At 57.7% G+C, this 22,597-nt stretch overlaps 1 protein-coding gene across 4 annotated transcripts in view; it reads right to left on the reverse strand.

The window, feature by feature from the left end:
• Nucleotides 1-22,597, reverse strand: part of ASTN2 (astrotactin 2) — a 329,185-nt gene that overhangs the window by 230,135 nt on the left and 76,453 nt on the right. For all 4 annotated transcript variants that reach the window (XM_035342005.1, XM_035342004.1, XM_035342006.1 and 1 more), the window contains exon 3: nt 16,404-16,788. In XM_035342005.1, the coding sequence (XP_035197896.1) occupies nt 16,404-16,788 (385 nt within the window). The remainder of the gene's footprint in view (nt 1-16,403; nt 16,789-22,597) is intronic.

Genomic DNA, 22,597 nt, shown 5'->3' on the forward strand with positions numbered 1-22,597 from the left:
ATCGCAAGGGTCCTGGAGCCTCCGATCGGCCCAAGAAGCTCGCCCTGCCCGCAGCACACCCGTGGGGGGCTGGTGCAGACCACCCCCATCCTGCCCACCTGGGGATCAGCCCCGGCATTTCGGAGCTCCCCAGGTGATGCCCGGACCTGCCACAGCCCCGGCAGAGCTCTGCTGGACCAGGAGGGGTTCGGGGGGCGCAGCTGCCCCACGCCATGGCCTCCAATTCCCTGGGCAGCACGCAGGGAGCCCGTGTTAGTGCGCAGTGAGGAGGCGGCCGGGCAGGACAGGGCATTTGTAATCCTAGACGAGGATTTGGTTTACACGAGGAGACACAGAATGCTCCAAAGGCAGCGGTGAAGAGCCCCAAGCATGCCACCCAGCAGGCAGAGCATCTTCCTCCCCACACTGCCAAGGAGGATGGGGGGAGGCAGGGAGCAGAGGAAGACAAAATGTGCCAGCTCCAGGCGAGGGCTTCCAACATCACAGCACCTCTGGACAGCAGGGGCCCTGCTGCCCCCAGGCACCTGTGTCCGTCCCGAGGGCACGAGGCTTTGTGGCACCCCAGGGGGCTTCTCTACACCCGCACGCCGCAGAGGTGCTGCAAACCTGCCGGGGGATGGAGAGGAGCCGCCCGGCTGCTGCTCCTCGTCTGTGCAGGCACACCAGGAGGGCTGGGGAGAGCTTCTGTGTGAATCCATCAGCCCGGTGCTGCCACACAGGGCGAGGATCAGACTCGCTGCCTGGTGAGCACTGAACGTGGGAGCTGTTTCAGGAAAGCTCCAGAGAGACTGTGGCCTCAGGGAGCAGCCACGCTGCACCTGCCGATTATTTGACATCAGGGTCCCCCAGGCTCCACACATCAGAGCCCCCCCAAAGCCCCTCGAGAGGAGAGCTTTCAAACAGCAAGCACCACGGGACCCTGCGGTGTTGGATCCCCTTTCAGACATCACCCCGGGGGAATTAAAGAGCAGGGAAAGGTCCCAAAAGAGCACCTCGTGCCATTCTCTGTGCTGTTCCCGACAGCACGCGTCCCACCGCGGGGATGGATGCGGCATGCACGTCCCAGCCCCGGCGTGGTGCCTGCACGGGGACGCCCATGTCCGCGGCCTCCTCCAGCAGCCACGTGGTGGGGCCTCCCCGCGAACAGATGGCAACTCGTGGGGACCTCGGGGCTGTGCAGCAGCACACGTGCAGGCGGAGCAGGGAGCGCACGACCCGCGCGGCTGGGGATTATTTACTGAAAGGAGGCCAGGAGAAGAGCACGGAGGGAGGAGGAGGGGGATGAGCTTGCAGCTCGCGAGGAACCACGGCGCGCTCGCAGCTCCTGCGTGTTCTCTGTTCAGCTGAGAGGAGCAACGAGCCGTGTGGTGACCTTACCCCACGTGGCCACCGCGCTCTGCACGTCCATCCACAGCCATCCAGAGGGATCCGCTCGTGTGCTCATCTGCGGGGGGAGCAGGGGAAGAGGTATCGTCTTCACGGGGCGATGGCCACAGCAGCCACCAGCTATTTGCAGTGCTGCGGATATGTAGTCCAACTCCAGGAATGAGAGAGAAAGCCCAACGGTCTGACCACTCAGCCCATGTGCACTGGCACATCCGTGGCCTTTCTACCCCCGAGCTCTGGGGTTTGGAGGGATGCGGAAAAATATGAAAAGCCCCGTGCCAACGTGATCTCAGCAGAAGGAATTTGATGTGGCCGGTGGGGCAGAACCAGAAGAAAACCCTCACTGACAACGGAAAGGTCGCTCGGCTTAAAGCGGCACAGCAACGGGGTCACGGGTTAAGGGAGTGACCTTCACACACTGCCAGCCACAACAAAAAGGAGGCAGACGACGGCAACATCCCGCAACGTCAGGGTGCACCGCGCTGGCTGGGGCTGGCAGGACCCTACTGAGCCTGGCGGTGCCCACCACAGCAGACCCAGCCCCCCACTAAGTGCAGCCCGGCTTTACCCCCGCCAACACACACACACTGCCAAGGGCGGACGGAGACCTCACAGCCACACATGCCTGGCTTTTATACCTCCCAGGGGGGTTAATCACTCACAGAAGGATGAGAATGTCTCTACTGTGGTGGTGCAAAGCTCCCGGCAAAGCAATGCTCCAGCTCTGCCCGGCACGACCCGGGTGGGCTGCCCGCTCCCGTCCCCATCACCAGCTCCTCCTTGCAGCCCATCGGGACGCGGCTCTGGATGTGCCAAGGCCACCCTCTCACGGAGCAGAGCCCGCCAGCTTGCCTCCTCTCCTGCCCCCAGTTCCCAAGGGAAGGGAGATGGACTCATCCGGATGATTTAGCTCACACCTCGTCACCACTTTGGGAGTTTTCAAAGCCCCGCAGGGGTGGCGAGATCCGCCCCAGGGCTTGGCACAGCACCGCCACTATCTGTGTCTCATCGCGTCCCAACAATGCCTCTGGCAGCACAAAGCCAGCCCAGCTCACAGCTGAAGCAGAGGAAATGTGAGTGAGGTTCCTCAGCCTCCGCAAAATCAGCTTCCACCTCCACCAGCGAGGTAAGGACACAGCTGAAGGTCGCCGTACCTTTGTAAAGCACATCACACGTTGCACACCTCCCTCCTGTCCACCCCCATACGCTATTTTGAAAGCGATTTGTTCTCCTTATGGCTCCCCTATTCGTTTGCACATCTCCCACAAAACAATTCAGCTCAATAGCCTTTCTTTCTTTCTTCTTTTGCTGGCACAAATTGCAGTGGGAAAATGTGTTCTTTGGCTTAAAAATTACAAAACCCAAAAAGTCATCAGCGGAACAGTGTGAGCGGTGTTTGGGTAAAAATACACTGCGACCGAGATGGGAAGCAGCAGCGCTTGTTCCAGCCTCCGTGGGACTCGCACTGCAGCGAGGAGAGCTGTGCCTTCCCCGATGCACAGGCGCTGGGGGCTGTTTGGGGGAGAGACACTAAAACCGGCCCCTTGCCTTCCACGGCCAGAGAGGGTTCTCCAGGACGCCATCTGGGCTGAGTGTGACCACCCACAGCACGTACTCAGGGGATGCGCTGGTTCCTGGTGCCTCCACCATCCCTGGACGTTCTCGAAGGCCCGGCACGAGGAACCACAACACCGCAGTGAACGCACAGCGGTGTTCGCAGCCAGCAGAGGCTGGGAAGCAGGGATGGAGCCGCTGGTGGTGGAAGTGCCCCAGAGACCTTGGAAACAAGCCCTCAGGAGAAGGACAGGCAGGTCTTTGGTGCTTGGCTTAAAAGTTTAGGTCCCCGGAGCCATGCGGTCCCTGTCCTCCTCACACAACACCTGCACCCTCGCAGCTGCGGGGAGAAGGCTGGGGAGGCAACGCCTGCATGTCCCAGAGCCTCCCGTACTAGATATTGAGTAAAAAGTATTTAAAAATAGATGGGTTTTTAAGCACCTGATTTTCACATTGCTCTCTTTGATTTCTGAGTGTCAAAGGGTCGCACATTGATTCCTCGCCATTACCAGTGGTTAAAATCTCCCAGGTTTGGAGGGAAGGTAGCACGAGAAGCCTGCCGAGCACTGCGCAGCTGAACACGCTGTGCTGGGATCAAAATGCTTCACGAGAACACGTCAAACTAAATTAAGGATTAACTGGGGAAGTCTGGATGCAATTAGAAGTCAGGGTTGGTGGGGTTTTAAACTCCTCATTTCCTTTGACTTCTGCGTTCCTTTATGCTGGCCCCATGACCATGTGTACCAGGCAGCCTCTGCAGCTCCGCCAGCTCCTCTCCAAGACCAGCTCCTTCCCTCTTACCGACTGCTTCCAGCATTTTCCGACTAACTCACCTTCTCTAGGCACAGAGGAGGGTGCTCTCCCGAATCACCGGTGCTGGCTCCGACAGCCTGGCAGCCTCACGCACCACTACAGCCATAACGCACATCAGGTACATTCAGCAGTTAAATGCTGGTGTAACTGTTCCCTCCGAGTCAACCCCCTGACTTTCTGTAAGCTTATTTTGATGTTACTGGATGAGCATTTTGGACATTTCTATTTTACAAAGCATTTTAAGAAATTGACTTTCCCATCCTATTTGGGGTGAGCACAGATTTCACAATGCTGGGAGTTTTCCACGTGGTGGAAACCCTGTTTTCTCAGCAGCTCTAAATAATGGGTGTTTGTTGTTTTCCGAAGCATGAAATAAGCAGCAGTGTTTGTTCTAAAACTGGGATGTGGGCTGATTTTCAACAGTGCCACCCTAAAGGTGCTAAGCTCCAGAAAGCAGAGAGCTTTACTAGCATAAAATTAGATAATTATGACAAAGCCTACGTGATAAAGGGAGGAGAGATTGGTACAACCATTTTACACTTCCCGGGGAGCAAGCAGAGCTGGATAGCAATGACCTGCAACTGAGGACAGTGGATACAAAGACAGAAGAAACATTAAAAACTACCAGTCCTGCTCTTTTGCCAGCCACCACACGCCTCTGCCACCTCCTGTCCTGAGCAAGAGCCTCTGTCCCCATCGGTGCCCTGCTTTCCAGCAGCCCACACGCAGCCACGCTGAGTTCACGCAGTACCAGGAGAGTGCTGACTGCATTACACGGCCAGCTCAGCATCTGTATGAATAAAACATATTGTATACACATAACATCCAAAAAATGTATGTCATATATAGAAAATATTTATATAAACACGTATTTATTTATATGTATATGCTTGCACGTATTTATTAATTGTATGTATGCATACAAATGATATATACACCTGTGTGTGTGCCTAAATCAAAACCAAGCACGAACAGCCACGTGGACAGCAGGGCACCGAGCACCTCCTGCAAAGCATACACCTCCGGGCCACCCCTGCGAGGGCAGAGCGTGGCTCTCAACCTCTTCGGGAAGCTCTTTCGCTCACAGAGGTCTTCAGGTTCAGCAGCACGGGGCTATGGGAACCTCGAGGGCGTTTTGGAAGCAGGCTCGTGTTCCATCTCAGCTTCTTTTCTCTCCCTTCCCTTTTTGTTGGGCTTTGAAATAGCAGATGTATACATTTCTTTACGTAGGCATTAATATACATTAATAGACTATTTTATATGTTAATAAATCTCTCGCTACAAAAATAGATTTTTATACGTAAGAACCTGATTGGAATTGCAAATTGGAGGGGGATGGGGCAGCAGCAGGAGTTAAAAGTTTCATTTGTGATGTCTTCTTTGAGGGAAACCGAGCAAATGTACTTTCCTCCTTCACATATTCATCAGATGACGGCTTCCCTACCCCCCTCCCCACCACCCTCGGCCCTGGGCTCGGAGCCAGCACTGTCCTTATCTGGCACGAGGCAGGAAGAAGCCCTGATACCATCGCAGGCTTTCAGTAGTTCGACAAACCTGAAGAAGTCTCCGCTGGCTTTTAACACGGCTCGGGGAAGGGGGACATCGGGAGAGGCGTGCGGCACGGCGGGGACGCAGCTCGCGGAGCCGCGGTGGCTGCGATCCCACCGAGGTCCCCAGGGGGGACAGGTCCGGAGGGTGCCACGCAGCCCACAGCCCTCTGAGGGCACACCAAGGGGGTCTGCCTTGGATTCAGCAGTTACCCTACAGAGAGCTGTGACCCCCTGTGCACGTCTGGAGGTTTGTCTTGGAGGAGCTCAAGGTGGCTGTGATACACAGGAGAGAGGAGAGGTGGCCAGGGGATGCTTCTGCCCTGGCTACAGCCCCTCTGTCCCCAGCTCCCCCCTGCCCTCAGCTCCAGCTCTGCAAGGGACCAGACTCCCACCGCCCCACGGAGCAGCCCCGGCCGCCCCTTCTGCAGGGACCAGCCTGGAGATGCTCCTCCGGGCACCCCGCGGAGCTCAAAGCCGGCTGGGGTCACTCAGAGGTGCTGCAGAATCTGGGCCACAGAGGCTGACTTTAAAAAAACCTTGATGGTGAGAAAAAAATCAAAAATTTGCTTTCTGAGTAGCAAAGAAAGTCAAGCCTCGGGTGCACACCCATCCGAAACAGAGCTGCTTGTGCTGCTAGCATCACTATTTCCTTTAAAACTCCTACAAGAAACAGAGTCTAAAGCCTGGGCAGGCAAACGCGGCCACTGAGAAGTCCCTCGCCCTGCACAAAGCCCCGTGACACCCCGCTGGTGCTGCCCAAGTGTGCAGAGCACAGGGGGTTCTGCACCCCTGGAGCTCCGCAGGGAGGGGAGACGTCCTCCGGGGCTCACGGCAAGAGGCACCGCACACAACCACGGGCACACGGTCGGCTGTCCTTGGGCACAAGCTCAGCTAAAGCACCCGTGCTAAATAATTCTGGAAGAACCCTCGCATTTCACCACCTTCCTTCTTGCTTTTAGCCCACCACAAAGAGACAGAGCCCAATTTTTTTCATGCTGATGCAGAGACATTTGGTTGGCCCTGAGTCTGCTTTGGATCAGAGCAGCTCGGCTCAACCGCGGCAGCCGGAGCACAGAGAGATCACAAAGCAAAGCTCGGGAAGGAAAGAGGGTTAATCCGGATCAACAGAACCCAGCTCTTCGCTTCTCCCTTTTTCTGCTCCCATGCAAAGCTTTGCCATTCCTCCCACCTACACAGAGCTGGAGCAGATACCTGCAGGAGCAAACACCTGCAGGAGCAGGAACAAATACCTGCAGGAGCAAACACCTGCAGCCTCTGCCCTTGCTCAGGGTGGCTGAGCAGCCCCTCGGGTGGCGAGCACCCAGCCCGCAGGGTCGGGGTTCCAGAGCCCACAGCAGCGCCTGCCCCGCGCCCCGACCCATCCTCATCCTCTCTCCAGTCACGGCGCTCAATCACTTCCCAGCTAATTGCCTCCACTCATGTGTGCAAACTAACCGTTTACTGGAAAATGCCACGGAATGTTAATTTCATTTGGAATTGGGTAATTGCAAAGCACTTCCATTTTTTTTTATGATATGAAATGAATAAGCATTGTATTACTAGCGCTGCTCCCGGCGCCGACCCGACTCCCATGGCCCCACCGACGGCAGCTGGGAGTTATTTGTCACCCCTCACTTTCCCCGCCGTGCTTCTTTCCACCTTTCCCTTCCCCTCGCCACGCTCCTGGCTTCCCATTTTGGTAATTAAGATAATGTGGTGTAATTATAAACACATTGCTAAAGATCAAACGCCCGCGAGCCGCAGCCCTGCAGCCCAGCTTGCTGGGAGTGCCCTGCCAAGCTGCCGGGTGCCAGCCCCCCCGGGCTGCCTCTGCCCTCCCCGGGGACTGATTCTCCCTAGGGAATCCTCAGCTCTTCCTAGGGGGCAGCCGCGTTTGTGGCACAGCCCTCCCGTGACATCCACAAGGCGTTTGTCCCCTTCACCCGTTTCTCCTCCCGATGGGAACCGCAGCAAGGAAAAGCCCCTGGCAGCGGGACGCTGCCCCACCAAGCCCGCCCAGCTCCCTCCATCCCAGCACCGAGAAGGTCCAGGCCAACGCAGACTCTGCTTCCCCCCCCTCCGCTCCCACCTCTTCTTTTATGAGGCACCATCACTTTTTAGCTTTCCCAGCAAGCAGAGAGCAGAGAAGATGGGCAGACCCTCGGCAGCAGCTAACACTCCTCAAGTTATAAAGTAATTGAAAACTTAAATAAAAACACCCTGGAGGAAGCTTCCCCATTTGGTGCTAATGGGCACACGAAGCAGCCCGGGCTAATGTTGCGTGGTGGGGAAGAGCCGCCGGCTCCAAGCAGCGCTGCCCTCCAGCCTCCCTCCTCCCACATTCCCCAAATCAGAGTAAAAGCGCCCCGGGGAGCCCCGCTGCGAGTCCACCGAGGGCAGGAGGAAGCCCCATCCCTAGGTGGCCGAGGAAGCCCAGCTGGAGGACGAAGCTGGACGTGGCAGCACCTGCTGGCCTCAAAGCCCAGGCCATGGAAGTAAAAACCCTTCGGAAACACCGGCACCAGGCTGAGCTCGGCAGGATCCCGCTGCAGGGAGGGAAGGCGTAGAGCAGGCTGTAACTCACCGGGGCCTTCAGCGAGCGGTGATTTGAAGCCCTTGTTAATGAGCTCCTTTCCCGCCGGCCCTGCAGGTAGGTCGCTGCCGCGTGATGGATGGGGCTGCGAGGTGCCGGCAGCCTCCAGGTCTGCAGAGGAGCCCGGCCCCGATCCATCTTCCTCAGGGGCAGGCTGGCAAAGTGAAGGGGCAGGGCGGCGGGGCCAGGTACAACACGACCCGAAGGCAGAGGGCACGCCAATGGAGCCAAGGAGCTGCAGCTGGCCTCCCTGCTCCCCTCCCAGCCGAAGCCTGGATCCATAGCTGGGTGACCCTCGCCATGCCAAGCAGCTCAGCTCCGATGCCTGCTGAACACCAAGGTGACAAAGCACCAAGTGCCACGTGCCCAGCACCCGGGGCTGAGCGATCCCCGTGCTCCCAGGCAGGTGACACGAACCAGGCGATGCAGCCCAGGGGCTGCCCAAAGCTCACCAGCACCTCTTTGCTCCCATCAGAAACGGGAACGCTGCACGTTTTTCTCCCTCCTTGCAGCCTCCACGCTCCCTCTCCACATTCGCTCTGACTTCAGGAGCCAAAGGCAGGTTTTTTCCATGCTGACACTGCGTCGTGGGTGGGAGGAACACCCTGAGGACAGCGCTCCCAGCTCCACTGCAAGGTGCAACGCGCCACGAAGCAGTCCCAGCACAGAAAACCCCAGAAGGGAGGGCGCTTCAGATCCCGCAGGGTCTTCTGAGGAGAATAAGCAGCCACCACACTACTTCTTAGAACTTGCACCAGGCAAAAACCGTCTTCTCCAAGCTAATCCTGGTCACCAGCTGGCCCACAACCCAGCCCTGCCGTTAATAATGCAGCACGTTATCAAACATTCATCGTCATGCACAGAGCGAGGAACACGGGCCTGGCGTTTATATAAATATAGCTCCTGATGGCTTGTTTTCCTTGGACAGCCAAAACTTCACAGCTCATCTTCTCTGAGCTGGTGATTTTGCCTGGATGAAAAGCACTTTGGACACCCAGGGAATTCAGGGCTCCTGCACACAAAACTGCCACGACAACTTCAGCAGGCGCTGAGGGGCTGAGACCGTCCCACAAAACCTGCAAAACCCAAAGTTAAAAGAGCTGCTGCCCCGGGGGACCCCAAGTCACCGAGCTTGGGCCAGGAGAGGGGATCACAGCAGGTCCTTCCCTTTGCACCGAGCCACCGGGCCGGCTGCAGGCTCAGGCTGCCACAAAGCCCCGACACGCCAGCAGGGTGTCACGAAGCCACCATCCCTTGGGGTTGCTCAGCGAAATGCTGGCAAACTAAAACACCCTGTTTTGTTTTCTGTTCCTCATGGCATCATCAGGAGCTGATTTTCCATCTGCTTCTTCCCTCCTCTGCCTCATAAAATCAGTGAGTGGGATACAGCGAAGGGAGGGGAAGACAAACAACGACAAAGGCGTCGCATCAGGAATCCGCCCTAGGATCCCTTTCTCTATGACGATGCTTGCTGGGCACCAGGAGCAGCCCTGGGCGGTCTGAGGGATGTTTAATGCTTCACTGGGTGTCAGCAGAGGGACGTGGGACCCTCCGGGGCTGTCCCCATCCCTGACCCCCTGCCGGGTGGCACATCAGACGTCCTGGGCACGCTGGTGGGACGCTGCCGTGTGCCACCGCTCGGCACGCAGCACAGAGGGAAGGGGCCACAGGAGCAGCGGGACAAAGAGCCCGGCTGCGCCCGTCCGTGGAGGTGGGGACACCCCAGATTCGGGGCTGATTCGATCAGCGTGACTCGGCGATCAAAACAAACCTCACACCCCGGCCTGGCAGCCATCCAGAGGGCTCCAAAGGCAATTAATACATTAATTATGTTTCTCTCTCTGGAAGGCAAAGCTTTTCTCTGGCAGGTACATCTGTTTTCAAACCAACATTAAGACGCAGCTGGCATCGCCATGAAACCGAAGGGCCCGATGGCACACCTGGTGCCACCTCAGCAGCTGGGCCCCCAGACTCTTCCTTTCAGCGACACTCTCCAACCAGTGGGAGTTCAGCACATCGCACTTAAAGACAGCCTTAACTGCTCTGATAACTACAGACACTAGCTAAGCGTGTGCTTAAATGCTTTCCTGGATCGGGATCCATTTCCTGCCCTGTTGGGTCTTGTTTATTTTGGTTTTTGTTTTTTTTTTTTAATAGAACTCACGGTTGGTTGTGTTTGCAGCCAGGGAGCGGTGGATTGCAGAAAGCCCTTAGCACCACGGCCGCACAGCCTGCGTGAATATACATTTTTCAAAGGTCTCTGCAAATTACACAAGGAGCTGCTGAGGATTAGGTCCGGGAAAAGCTGATCAAATACAAAGAGGGTCGTGATCCCATTAGGTCCCTGAAAAGAAGATAGAGCCCCAGGACGCATCAGATGCCGGCCTGACGCACTGTCCCATTTTCCTTTCCAGCCCCAGCAAATGCTAAGCCATTGTTTTATTTATTAAAGGCTCGGGAAGCCTCTGGTTGGTGCTGTGCCTCCCGGAGGCCCTGCATCTGCCTGCAGGAATGAAACCCAGCACCCGGCCCCACCGCAGAGGCAGGGGCACCACTGTGGGATCTCCACCGGGGAGGACAACGTCCTACCCCTGCCCACTGCAGGGCACTGCCCCAGCTCCGTCCCTGTCTCTAAACCCACCTCCAAGCCCCTACAGCACTCCCGTGTTAGTTTTAGGAGCAGCACCTCCAGGACACGCTGCAACTACCTGCCCTATTGCTCCGTATCTCGGTCCTCTCTTTCTCCTGCTTCAAGAATCCGACCTCAGCCTGGAGTGCTGCCCCGGGGAGCACATCCCCGGCCCACGTCGGATCCTTGCTCACCTGTCCCTGTGCTGCCATCCTGCATCCCTGACCCTCTCAAAATTATTCTCCTTCAGCGCCTCCCCCTTGCAGAGAAACCCGAGAGCTGTTAGGCCACGAGCTGTTGGGACCACGACCTCTTGCATCCCCATTTATCCATCCCATGTCCCTGGGTTCCCTGCTCTCACTTCTCAGGCAGACAGAGCCCCCTGTAAAAAAGCTGCTCCCCCCCCCCCCGCAAGGTCCCAGCCCCAGCACCCCACGGTCCCAGCCCCAGGGGAAGCTCAGGCAGCCCCACCGGATGCTAACACCTGGTGGAGTTTGTTCCCATGCCTGGACAAACTGGATTTAAATCCCTGCCCTACCATTTGTAACTCCTTTAGCCCTTGTGGCACCTGCCGTGGCTACCTTCTCCAGGTCACAGATGAGGAGCAAGCACTAAGGGACGTGGCCAGGGCCACCAGAGCAGGGCTGGTTCCACCTCTCCAGGCTCGCTGCAGCTGTGAGACCAACTTCCAGGCAGGCTCAGCAGCCTCTCGCTCTCACTACAGAGAAAAGCACGGATTAAGTGAGGAAACTTCAGAGATTTGCCACGTTAACACAGCAGCGGGTTAGAAGAAAGTCCAGGAGACACGAATTCGGGATGACTGCAGCAGCACGCCCCTGATATGCCTGCGGCGTTAATCACCCGCACCGCCGGCACTGCCCTGCCTCCTGTCTAGACTTGGGGGCCGTTCCCAGCCTGCGCGGTGCGGTGAGCACAGAGACCTGCTTGAAAAGGTTTTTATATATATATATATATATATTTTTATGATGAAAGAAAGAAAGAAAATAAAGAGCGGTCCTTTGTTGCAGGACTGGAATTGCTGATAGTTGATTTCCAACTCTGACATCTAGTTTCTGCTCAGCTTTCACCAGACAGGAGTTTTGGTTCGGCAGTCTCTTCCCCATGCCCCCCAACTGGCTTCCCAATCCTTGGAGGGTCCAGGGGAACCCTTGGAGGGTCCAGGGGAACCTCAGACAACCCCACAAGCACCTAGGGACATCCCCACCTGCTTGCTGGGCTCTAACTACCTTCGTTTATCAGCTCCATCTCCACGTACCCAGCGCGTCCCACCTACCGATGGACTGGGGGCCAAACCCCGTGGGACAGGGCTTGAGCAGCAGAAGCAAAGCGATCCTGCCGCTGAGGGATACGAGGGTGCTGGCGGAGATGGTAGCCGAGTGTGCTAACAGATCAAAGCGAGTCGGGGACTCCCAAAGGGCTGGAGAGCTTGAGGCCATCTGCTTGGGAAAGGTGAGAGAGCAGAAACCCTCAGGAGCATGGGATGGAAACCACCTGGGGAGATGGGGCATGGCACAAAGAGGCAGCGAGGACGCAAACACTGCCCGCACAACTTCACCAGGAACTGCAGGCTGCTTCGTACGCACGGGGACTGGGTTTGGACAGGTGGCACCCACGAGGCACAAACCCCACGGAGATTCTCTAATTGCCAGTGATAACCCCAAAACCACAAGGAGACTGTGTGGCTGCCCTTCCATAGCGACACAAAAGCATCCTTTGGGCTAATTAGAGCCGGTTATCACCTCCTCCCTCTATTTCATTTTATTGTATTAATAGAAAAGAGTACTTTTCTTCTTAAACTGCCTCAGATTTCTCTTCTGTCTAAATTCATCTGGGCTCTGTGCAATGTCACCGGGTCAGTTTGTGCTCCTGCTGCAATTCTAATTCTGTCAGCTTTCCATTTTTCTAGGGAGTTGGGGGATTTTTCTTTCTTTTTTTTTTCCTTCCCCAAATCAAAACTGATTTTGCATAACAGCAATAATGTTAATGGCCCCGCTCGGTGCATCCAGATTACAGGCTGCGGCTGGGGAGAAATAAACATCTCATCTTTGCCCTGCTGTTTATCTACCCGCAGCAGAGCCCGGTATCAGGTCAGAACCTGTAATTTCATTAACTTTATCACTCAGACACGCTCGTTGCTAGATGTCATTATTCAGCACATCGCTCCCCTGTTTGTTTGCACCGGGCTGCACTTCGGATGCTCCGGCAGCATGAGGGAGCTGCCCTCGCAGCCGCAGCAGCGCAGAGGAACCTGAGAAGGCAGGGAACGTCTGGCTCCGTGCATTCCCGCTCGGCTCCCCCACGGTTTGGGAAGCGGTTATCTGTGCTGCCTGACCTGCCGCGCCGGGCAGGGACTTCCCTCCCATTGTTCAGGGCTGCACCTTGCGGAGATGTCCAGTTTGCTTCCCACCTGATCTGATAAATACAAAAACATAGAGAAAAAACACACTTCCTTGTAGAGAAAGGCGATTGAGCCCAACAGCCCACAGGAGTGCAGCACGGTGTGCGTGGATCCCAACGGACGGGAAGCTCCCAGCACCTGCACATCAATCACTGCCCGGCATGCGGGGGAAGGCAGGCGGCACAAGCAGGTGGAGGGCGAGCCGAAGCGCTCCATCTCCATCGCATGTGCCATCCCTGGTAATTAATGTTGGGAACTGACACTTGAAAGAGCCTTTGGTGACAGCCCCGGCGATGATACCGTTTGGAGCCCGCTGACAAGCCCCACTAGGTGTCTTATCACAATGCTACACGCCGGGAGTGCCAAGGGGAGCTTTTCCCTGGGGCGCTGACGTGCCCCGTGTCCACGGGCACAGCTCCTCGCCCAGCCCTGGTAATTGCACCCAAACCCGACAGCTCCGGGCCAGGCAGCGGGACCACGGAGGCAAGGCAACTGGGGAGAGCCATGGCCAGGCTCCAGCTGGGATTCCCTTGATGAATCCACCCGTAAAATTTCGCCTGAACATCCCCAATATCCCCCGCTGGGGATCACCAGGAACGCGGTGTCCGCTCCATCCCACCCACATGTCCCCGGGGAAGCCCAGCTGCACCTGCTGCTCGTGGCCAGGTGGCAGCAGCTGCAGTGCCCCGGACGTGTCCCACATCTCCGCAGCTCCCAGGCACGTGCCAGCCAGCCAGGAGGGCTGAGAATTTGCATTTCTGCTCTAGAAATCCAGCATCTGGACCGCCTCATCCCTGATGATTCAGGCTCTGTCTGGGCAGCTTTAGCAGAGAGGCGCAACCAGAGCACACCGCAGCTCGGCTGCTTCAGCAAAGCCTCATCAGAGAGGGGAAGGAAGGTTTCCTCCCCCGTGGGGGAGGAAACACACAGCGAACCAGCACGGTTTTCAGCGATCAGAACCAGAAAAGGCACCAACGTGCCTCACGTCAGGGCGCGAAGCATGACGGCATCACGGGCTGTACCGGTGGGTACAGCCTGGGGGCAGCAGCCCAGCCCGCAGCCCCAGCTCGAGGGGGTTGCAGTCAGCATAAAAACGACTTTATTGCCAGTTCCTGAAGCCCTCAGATAGTTTAATATTCTGCCCTAGATCTTGTTTACTATTATGTCTTGAAGAGCACTGAAATGCAGTTACTGCTGTCTTCCCCACTCACACAACTCTAAATAATTTATAGAAAAGCAAAACAAAGAAGATAATATGAAAGAATAAAAGAGGCAGCTCAGTTACAGTGTACGAAGGCCTTCATTCGTTCGCTCTCACTAAGCAGAGGGTCGGGGAAACATCCATTAACACGGCAGGCCCGTGGGAGCCAGCTGCACACAAAGGAGGACGCTAACAGGGATGCCCAGATCAGCACTCGAGGACAGCAGGCGGACCCCTGCGCATCGCTGCGGTTGTTTGAGCAGCGATAACCATCGCTGCTGTAATCACCTTGCCTAAAAGAGCAGAGAGTAAGGAGCATCTCGTGGGTGGAGGAAACAGCCTCAGACACCCCCGAGGACTGCCGCGGGTTGGGGGAGCTGCTTTCCAGGCACGATGTGTTGCCTGGGCTCTGCTGCTCAGACCCACACGCTGTCCCCTCCGCCACACTGCGGTGTGAGGGACGGCAGAAGTGGGAGCTGAGCCCAGCGGTCCCTGTCCCCATCCCTCCAGCACAGGTGCTCCAGCAGGGACCACTCAGCCTGTACGGGAACTGCACGCTGCCAGGAGGCACGGCCCGGTGGCACCCTGCGAGCAGAAAGTGGCTTTGTCCATCCCTGCTCCCATCCTTCTGCTGGAGGTGCTCAGCAATTAGCGCTGCCACGCTGCCCTTTTGTTTGTTCAGCTGCAGGTTAACTGCATTAAACCGCTTCTAATGACATTTCGATAAGTAGAGGTGGGTGATGCAGTTTCCCAGAGACAGGTTTTAAAAATGCAGGCAATCAAATGCACATTAGCCCGAGCACTCTGGGGAAAGTGCTGCTCCTCTCTGTGCAGGAGGAACAACCGCGTCTGACGGCACAGGGCCCTGTCTGCCTGCCCTGTTGCATCCAGCCTTTGGCTGCCCCGTAGGGACCCAAGCTGGCACCGGAGCTCCTCCACGTCCCAGCACCCCGGGGGAAGGCATGAAGCACCTGCAGCGCCTCACCTGCTTGGAACGGGCACCCCAGCACCTCTCGCTGCAGCCGCCGGGGGTCCAAACCTGAACTACAGGCACATTACCCAGCTCCACACCTCGCAGCACCATGCGAGAAGACACAACAACAGCCAGAAGCCAGGTGTATGGAACTGTACAGGCTTCAGCGGCTACGTAAGCCGTGCCTGCCATGCCTTCTGTAACAGACTAAACACCACAGGTAGGCATAGTTCACATCTGAGATCTGCCACAGCCCCACGGGTCCAGCCCCGCTGTTCCTCCCGCATGGAGAATTCTCTGATCTGCCGCTTCCAGCCCCTCCGCTTCCAGCCCCTCCGCGCACGTCTCAGACCTGCAGCCCCGATCACTTTGTTTGCGGGTGACTCCAGGATCGTTTGTCTGACTGCTCGGCGCATAGAACGCGGGGAACGTTTGGCTGCTCCCAGAAACCACAGCTTTGTGCAGCGGCTCTCAGAGGAGCGTGGGGCTCAGCGGGGCCCCGCCGCACTGACACGTCTACCTGCTGGAATTGATGCACTGCTCGACGGCGAGACGATGAGCATTTCTGCCACCCAGAGAATAAAAATTGGTCTGATTGGTGCCCCTGTGCCAGCACTCACCCCCAGCAAGAAGCCGGTAGGCGTCCCAGCATTCTCGCCCTGCTCAGGAGCCTGGCACAAAGGCTGAGCAGGAGCAAACCTCATCAGCACTGCTGGAGGAGCGGGACGGCTGCTGGTGTACCGCACAAGTCCATGGCAATAGAGCAAATCCCCTTGCTCTATTTCCCAGCCAGGTATCCTCCAAACCTCAGGGGATTTCACAGCAGTCCGTGCCACTGCTAGCACCAGATATGCCACCCAAGCCATCGTGCTGGGCAAGCTCTCACTGGGAATGGGAGACTGCTTTGGGGAGAGGATTGGGCAAAAGAGAGAGGTCACATCTCTGAGCTGCTCCTGAGCAAGCAAGCCCTGCAGCACCCGGGTCCCCAGCACAGCGCAGCAGGGTCACACTGCGAGACCAGGGGCCAGGGACAGCTGAGGGCTCACAGCCACCCCTGCCTCAGTTTCCCCAGCACCAGCCAGCACTGAGTCCCCTCTCAGGGAGGACAGTTTCAGGACAAGGTCTGCAAACCGCTGTGAATATGAAAGCTTAGGACAAAAGCCTACGAGAGAGGTGGGTGCCCTCCCTCCAGCCCCCAGATCCTCCTCTCTCAGTGGCCCCACACAGGGCAGACACCCTGGCAGGGGACAGGGAGAGGGAAAGAGCAGGGAGAAAAGCGACAAACCTTTTTTCTCATAGTCGGGCTTCTCCTCCCCGCCTCGGCCCAGGCTCTCCAGCGTCCTTGTCACCTGGCTGCCAAACTCATCCTCCCTGGTGCTGGGCTCTGCCCGCCGCGGCGTCTCCTCCTCCTCCTCGTCCTCGTAGTCGTCCAGGATGGGGGTCTCGCGGATGGGCACCCCGATGACCGAGTTGTGGGCCTGCAGGCGCGAGTTGCGGAAGCTCTCGCGGGCCTGGGGGCCCAGCAGCACGGAGGGGATGTAGTGGATCTCGTGGGTGGCCTCCGTGCTGGCGCTCTTCTGTGGGATGCGGCGGCGCTTGTGCCAGCGCCGCTGGGCGTACAGGGCCACCGTGAAGACCAGGAGGAGCAGGAGCAGCGCGATCAGCCCACCCTGCGGGACAGCAAAGAGCACACGTCAGGAGGTGTGGAGGGAGGGGCGAGGAGATGCTGTGACCAGCATCCACGAACACTCTCCTCTTCCATTTCCAGAGCACCCTTTCAGCAACCCAGACCCCACCTGCGCTCTGCAAGCCCCGTGAGGGTGGGGACATGCAGCCCCTGGTTGCCCTCACACACACAGACACAAGAACCAACCCGTGTGCCCTGCCCAAGGAGAGGGGAGAGCAGGTACCTGCACCCCACCTCCCGGGAGAAGAACAACCCAGCAGCCAGCGCAGGAGCACTCAGGTCACCGCAGAGACCCCGCATTTGCACAGAAGGCTGTGCAACGACTGGTGCCGCACAACTGCTGTTCCTCGGGGCACTGTTACCCAAAGCCGCTCATCGCTCCTGTGTGTGCCAGCCCTGCTCCTCCCGTTGGGAGCTCCAGGACAGGGCTGCCCAGCTGCAGATGAGGAAGGCACAGAACACAAGCAGGGGACAGCCCCCACGTGCCATTCCCACCCCCCAGCTGGGGCTCCTCTCATGTTGCCGGTCTGCGGAGCACCTCACGGCCACATCCTGCACCCAAATCCCTGGCTCTCCAAAACAACCATGAAACCATCGATCACAGCAGCGTTATTTAAAGTCTTTCCTCTTCCATCCTTGGGTAGCATCCCTCAAGTCACCCTCAGGCCACAGCACATGCCCCATGGCAAAGCATTCAGTGACTTGGCAGCGCTTACCAGGGGTCAGCAGCAGACCCATGGGTACACCACAACCTTCTCTACAAAGCTCTTCTCTTCCCCACCTCCTCATTTCATTTCACCCAGCTCCCAACTACATTACCAACAAAAATACATGCCACTGCCAAAAAGAACAAACTTCCCCACTATCAGTGTCTCCACGGATGCGGCGGTGCTGGGACGCGCAGCAGGGGCCAGCCCTGCCCCTGGCTGCCTGGGAGGCCAGCAGGGGCGCAGCAGGAGCTGTGCCTTTGCCAAATTTGAGCCTCTCCATCTCCCCGCAGCACCCAGGCAATTTTATCCTGTGGCAGAGGAGCAAAGCAAGGCATGTAAATCAGGAGCGGTGCGAGCAATCGGGGCTTTACGGCGTGACATGTAGCAGGCAGGGCAGGGCAGGCATCTGTTTGGCACGAGGAACGCCGTGGCTGGGAACTTTACAAAGCATGCAGGAGCAGAGCAAAGACATGCAAATATTTCTTCTGCATTCGATGCAAAACGTGGCGCCGTGCTCAGACTCATAAAGAGGGTGGGTTGTAAAAAGGCATCGTCAGAAATGAGCTGGCTGGGAGACGGCGCTCAGGCAGCCGTGGGGACACGATGGGCAGCGATGGGCAGGGTGGTGACGGTGGCATCCTGCACGCCTGGGGCAGGGCTGCGGGCACAGGACAGGGAGGGGGGACAGGGAGGGGAGACCCCAGCCCGGCACTGCAGGCAGGAGCCCGGTGCGGGGTCTCGCAGCAGCAGCCCGCTCCCCTCCCCTCCGCTTCCTCGTCTCTTCCCTAATTGACACTAATGGGAGACTGGCTGGGGGATTGGGGATGACATTGCTCAGCGTGACTTTCCCAATTTAGCTGACGTGCCATCACAAACCGCAACGCTTTAGCGGCCAGGAAGCGCAGCAGGGAGCAGGGCAAGGCTCGCTGGAGCTCCTGAAGGGCCCCTCCTGCACAAGGACCCCCCCCCCCCGACCTTCCCTGATCAAGCAGCAGCAGCAGGGACACTCCAAGCTGGAGCAGCAGTGCACTGGGGGGGCTCTGCAGTGCCTGGTGTGCGGACATCCCAGAGCAGCTCCTGCAGCCCCACACCAAGGCTGCTTCCTCAGAAACCCTGCTTGCACGACAGAAACCACGGCACACAGACCCTCCAAAAGGGAAGCCCGGCGACACGGATGCATCAGAGGCAAACTTCGAGGCGACAAACCACATGGCACAATCAGGTCTGCCTTGGATACTGGAGTACTTCTAGCGAAGCAAGAGCTCTTGTATTATAGAAATGTTGAGAAACAACGCTTGCCGATGTGCCTACTGCGGAAAGCCCTCCCCAGGTCCTCAATGCCAAGCCCCAGGATGGACACCACGTGCACTGGGACGTGCTCTGCAACTGCAGCACGGCTGCTGGGCAGCACAGAGCTGCTCCGCTCTGCTCTGCGCCCTCTGGCAAACAAGCACTGAGCCCCAGAACTGCACAAGGGCAACCCAGACATGTGGAAAAGGCCAGGATGACTGAGAAAGCCCGGGCACGAGGAGCAGCTTTGCCAGCTGGGGCCAGCAACAAGCCGGGAACGGGTCTGAGCACCCGCAGCAGTGCCAAGGCCACGCGCCTGCCCGGCTGGGCGAGCACCGCGCCAGCCCTGGGGAAATGGTTTGGACAACGAGAGCGAATAAAACTCCCAGCCGATTAGATTAGAGATCTGTCCGCTCAGGAGGAATTACAGAAAGGCCTAAAGCCACAGATGGTATTAGTTTGTTGTTCCTCCTGGCTCGGGGCCCATCACTAGCAACGACAGGGATGGCTCAAGCAAGCCCAGGGCTCCCAGCAGCTCCCGCGTCCCATGGGGACAGGACAGGGGCCGCTGTGACCACGTCCCTGTCTGCCCTGGGCTCAGTTTCACGGCTCTTTGGGCCCAGCTGGGAGCTGGGCTCGCATCGAGCTGGGACTAGAGCAGCCCAGGTGTCCGGCGGCGATGCCCAGCCCTCGGGGAGCTCTCCTGGCGCTCGGCAGCGGCTCGGTTTCACGCGCTCCCCACGTCCCTGACCCCGCGCTGCAGCGGCTTGTTTCAGCGCCGCGCACACGCAGGGAGAGCTTCCTGGGGAAAAAAAAAGTCAAACTTAGGAGGCATTCAAGCCAGCCTCATTTTAATCTATTTTTCATGTTAAATTATCCAACTGAGGGAGCGGGAGAGAGAAAGGGGAAGGAAGGGATAATATGAGAAATGTTTTATTTGACAATGTGTCATTCGGAAACTGATTATTTCTGTCTCAGAGCTTTTTAATATTCCCAAACAATGGCCGAGCCGCGAGGGGATTTGGTATGCTAAGGCTGGATTTATAATACTCTGTTCTGCAGTGATAAGAACATGGGCCTTTAATCCTCTGAGCTGTGAACATGCATATTCTCCCGCGTAATGCCCTTCCCTCCCGCGTGCCCCGGGCTCGCTGGAGCCTTCCCCGCACCGCGTCCTCCTCGGCCACTGCAGGGGACGGGGACGTGTCCCAGCGAGCACCACGCCAGGAGCAGCCCTCATCCTGCCCCAGGGCTCGGGGCAGGAGGAACCCAGGGTGCAGTGCCAGGGCCTGCAACGAGGCTTGGCAGGAAAAAGTGCCCGGGCGATGAAACAGCGCTCAGCGTCACGGCAGGGCAAGCTGCTCGGTGGTCCTGTCCCGCCGGTGTCCTGTTAGGGCTGGCTACGTGGTCCCATTTCTGTGGCGTGGAAGGCTGCTGAGAGCCACGGGAGGGGAACGTGCATGGGGACCAGCCATGACACGAGGGAAGAGGGGGCTGGTGAGGAAAACGCGTGCATGTGCAGGACTGCAGAGCTTCAAGGTTCTTACATGGGACGGGAACAAAGCTCAGGTGAAGCTGGAAAGCAGCGAGGCTGCGGCTTCTTATAAACACCAAAGAAAAACCGTTGGAAGGAGCCCCCTCCAAACCTCAAGTCCTGCCAGAGCCTGGGTGTTGTATAAATGACACAGGCTGCAAAACTGCTGATCCGGAGGGCGATCAGCCTTTGGGTACCTGCCCAAAATGCTGAGCGATTTCTGGACAGCCAGAGAGGCGCGTGCTGCTCAGAACCAACCCAAACCAGCCCCACAGCCTGGGTGAACCACCAGACACCCCATGCAGATGTTCCTGCCTCTTTCAGGGAAGGCAAACAGCTGCTACCAATGATCTGCCCCACAAAAAGACCACTTCCAGGTGATCAGAGGATCAGGACTTCAAAATACAAGCACCTACAAGTAATTTATTTCTATTTTTTGAAACAAGAAGAGGATGGGAAAGGCCGCCTGTTCCCACACAAAGTACCACCCTTCCCTAGGGAAGCCTACACTAGAAGCCCTAACGGTCTAGAGCAAAAAGGGGCTGAAGAGGCAGGTGCCCCTGGGAACCATACCTGAGCTCCATCCCTTCTTCAGCAGCGCTGAGCAATCCCCACGTGACCTGCAGAGACCTCTCTCCTGGGCTAGGACACAGCAAGCGCCTGCCAGCTTTTTCTGTCTCCCTGCCAGGTGCTGGCACCTGCTGGCTTCTGCCTTTTCCCCAGCCCCTGTACTGGCACCAGTGTTTGTGTCTTTGTTACCTGAGGTTTGAGGAAAACACCTTCCAGGCAGGACGTTCCCAACGAGCAGTTCCTGCAGCTCTCCCTTGGCAAGCCCGGCCGCTCGCTCGCACCTCCGTCACGGGCTGACGTCCCTCTGTGTGCCCCTCGCTGCTTTCCCTGAAGTGACTCTCATCTTTACACAGAGGCAACAAGCGACCACAGCACCGTGCACAGCTTTCTGGCTGAAGGCAGGAAACCGCCCGCGATTTCCCAGCCAGGCAGACCAAAACATCCTCTCTGCAGCGCCGAGCAAAGCTGCTGCAAACCAGCACCGCGCTCAGCCCGGCGCTAAACCGAACCCCTGCTGCTGCTCCCTCTGAGCACTAACGACATGTTTGACTCTGGGGGAAAAAAATAAGGTAACGTGAAGCCACTAACATTCCCACGCAATATCCAAACCCAGTTACTGCCCCGCGCTGTGCCAGCCCCACCGCTGCCTGCTTCTGCCTCAGCCAGGGCTCCGCAGCCCGAGGCCACCGCTCCAGGGACAGTGCCCTGGGACGGTTCCCGAGCAGCACGCCACCCGCTGTGGTTCCAGCCCACAGCTTCGGGGAGCAAGGCCGGCAGCGGGGGCACCCCTGGGGCTGCCGTACCGAACCCCTGCCTCGCCCTGCGAGCCCTGGGACGCTGAGCGCGCAGAGGCGAAAGCACACAGCCCCCGTGAGCTCTTCAAGCAGTGTGCTTTTCCCTTTCTGGCGGGGAAGGTAATTAAACACCAGAACAATTTACCAGGGTTGCAGTGGATTATCCATCACTGACAAGTTCTATTTTTTTTATACCAAAGCTGGATGCTTTCAGAAAAGTTTTGCTTTACTTCGAGTGAGAACTAGAAGGCTTCAGGAAGTCCTGAGGTCCGAGTAGATGACTGCACGGCCCCTGCTGACATTTAATCCCCTCACTTTGTCTTTCCCGTGTTTCTTTCAAAGATTTTGTCCCCTTGAGGCCAATGCAGAGGCAGGAAGAGCCCCAGGCCCGCAGAGCCGAGCGGCAGACCACCGAGGGGCGATGCTGCAAGGACGAAGCTCACAGCCTGATGCCCAAACCTCTCCTGGCTCGTCTCAGCCACTGCCCACGGCTGTCATAAAGCAATGCTCAATGAGCAGGTGCCGCAAACATTTGCGTTAGGTTTTCGCCGTGCTGTAATTGGAACTAACAGATTTCTAATTCTTTTAACTAAAAGCGATGGCGAGCTGCGGGCAGAGACCCTGGGAACGCCGCTCCGCCAGGCACAGCTCCTGAGGCCAGGTCCCAGGGCACAGCACAACCCAAAGTGGAGCTGGGAGCACCCGCGTTACCTGCTCTAATTGTGCCTGCTAATTAGCAATTAATGCTCTGCACCCAATCCTCTGCCACAGCCCAGCTCGGAGGTGCCCGTCAGTCCCTAGGACGGCTGCAGGAGAAGCCACGGCTGCAGGAGAAGCCCCGGCTCCATCCATCCTCTGCCCCCTGTGCTCACTGACACCCGACGCAGCTGCACA

The sequence above is a fragment of the Oxyura jamaicensis genome, chromosome 17, assembly GCF_011077185.1.
Source record: "Oxyura jamaicensis isolate SHBP4307 breed ruddy duck chromosome 17, BPBGC_Ojam_1.0, whole genome shotgun sequence".
NCBI classification, from domain to species: Eukaryota; Metazoa; Chordata; class Aves; order Anseriformes; family Anatidae; genus Oxyura; species Oxyura jamaicensis.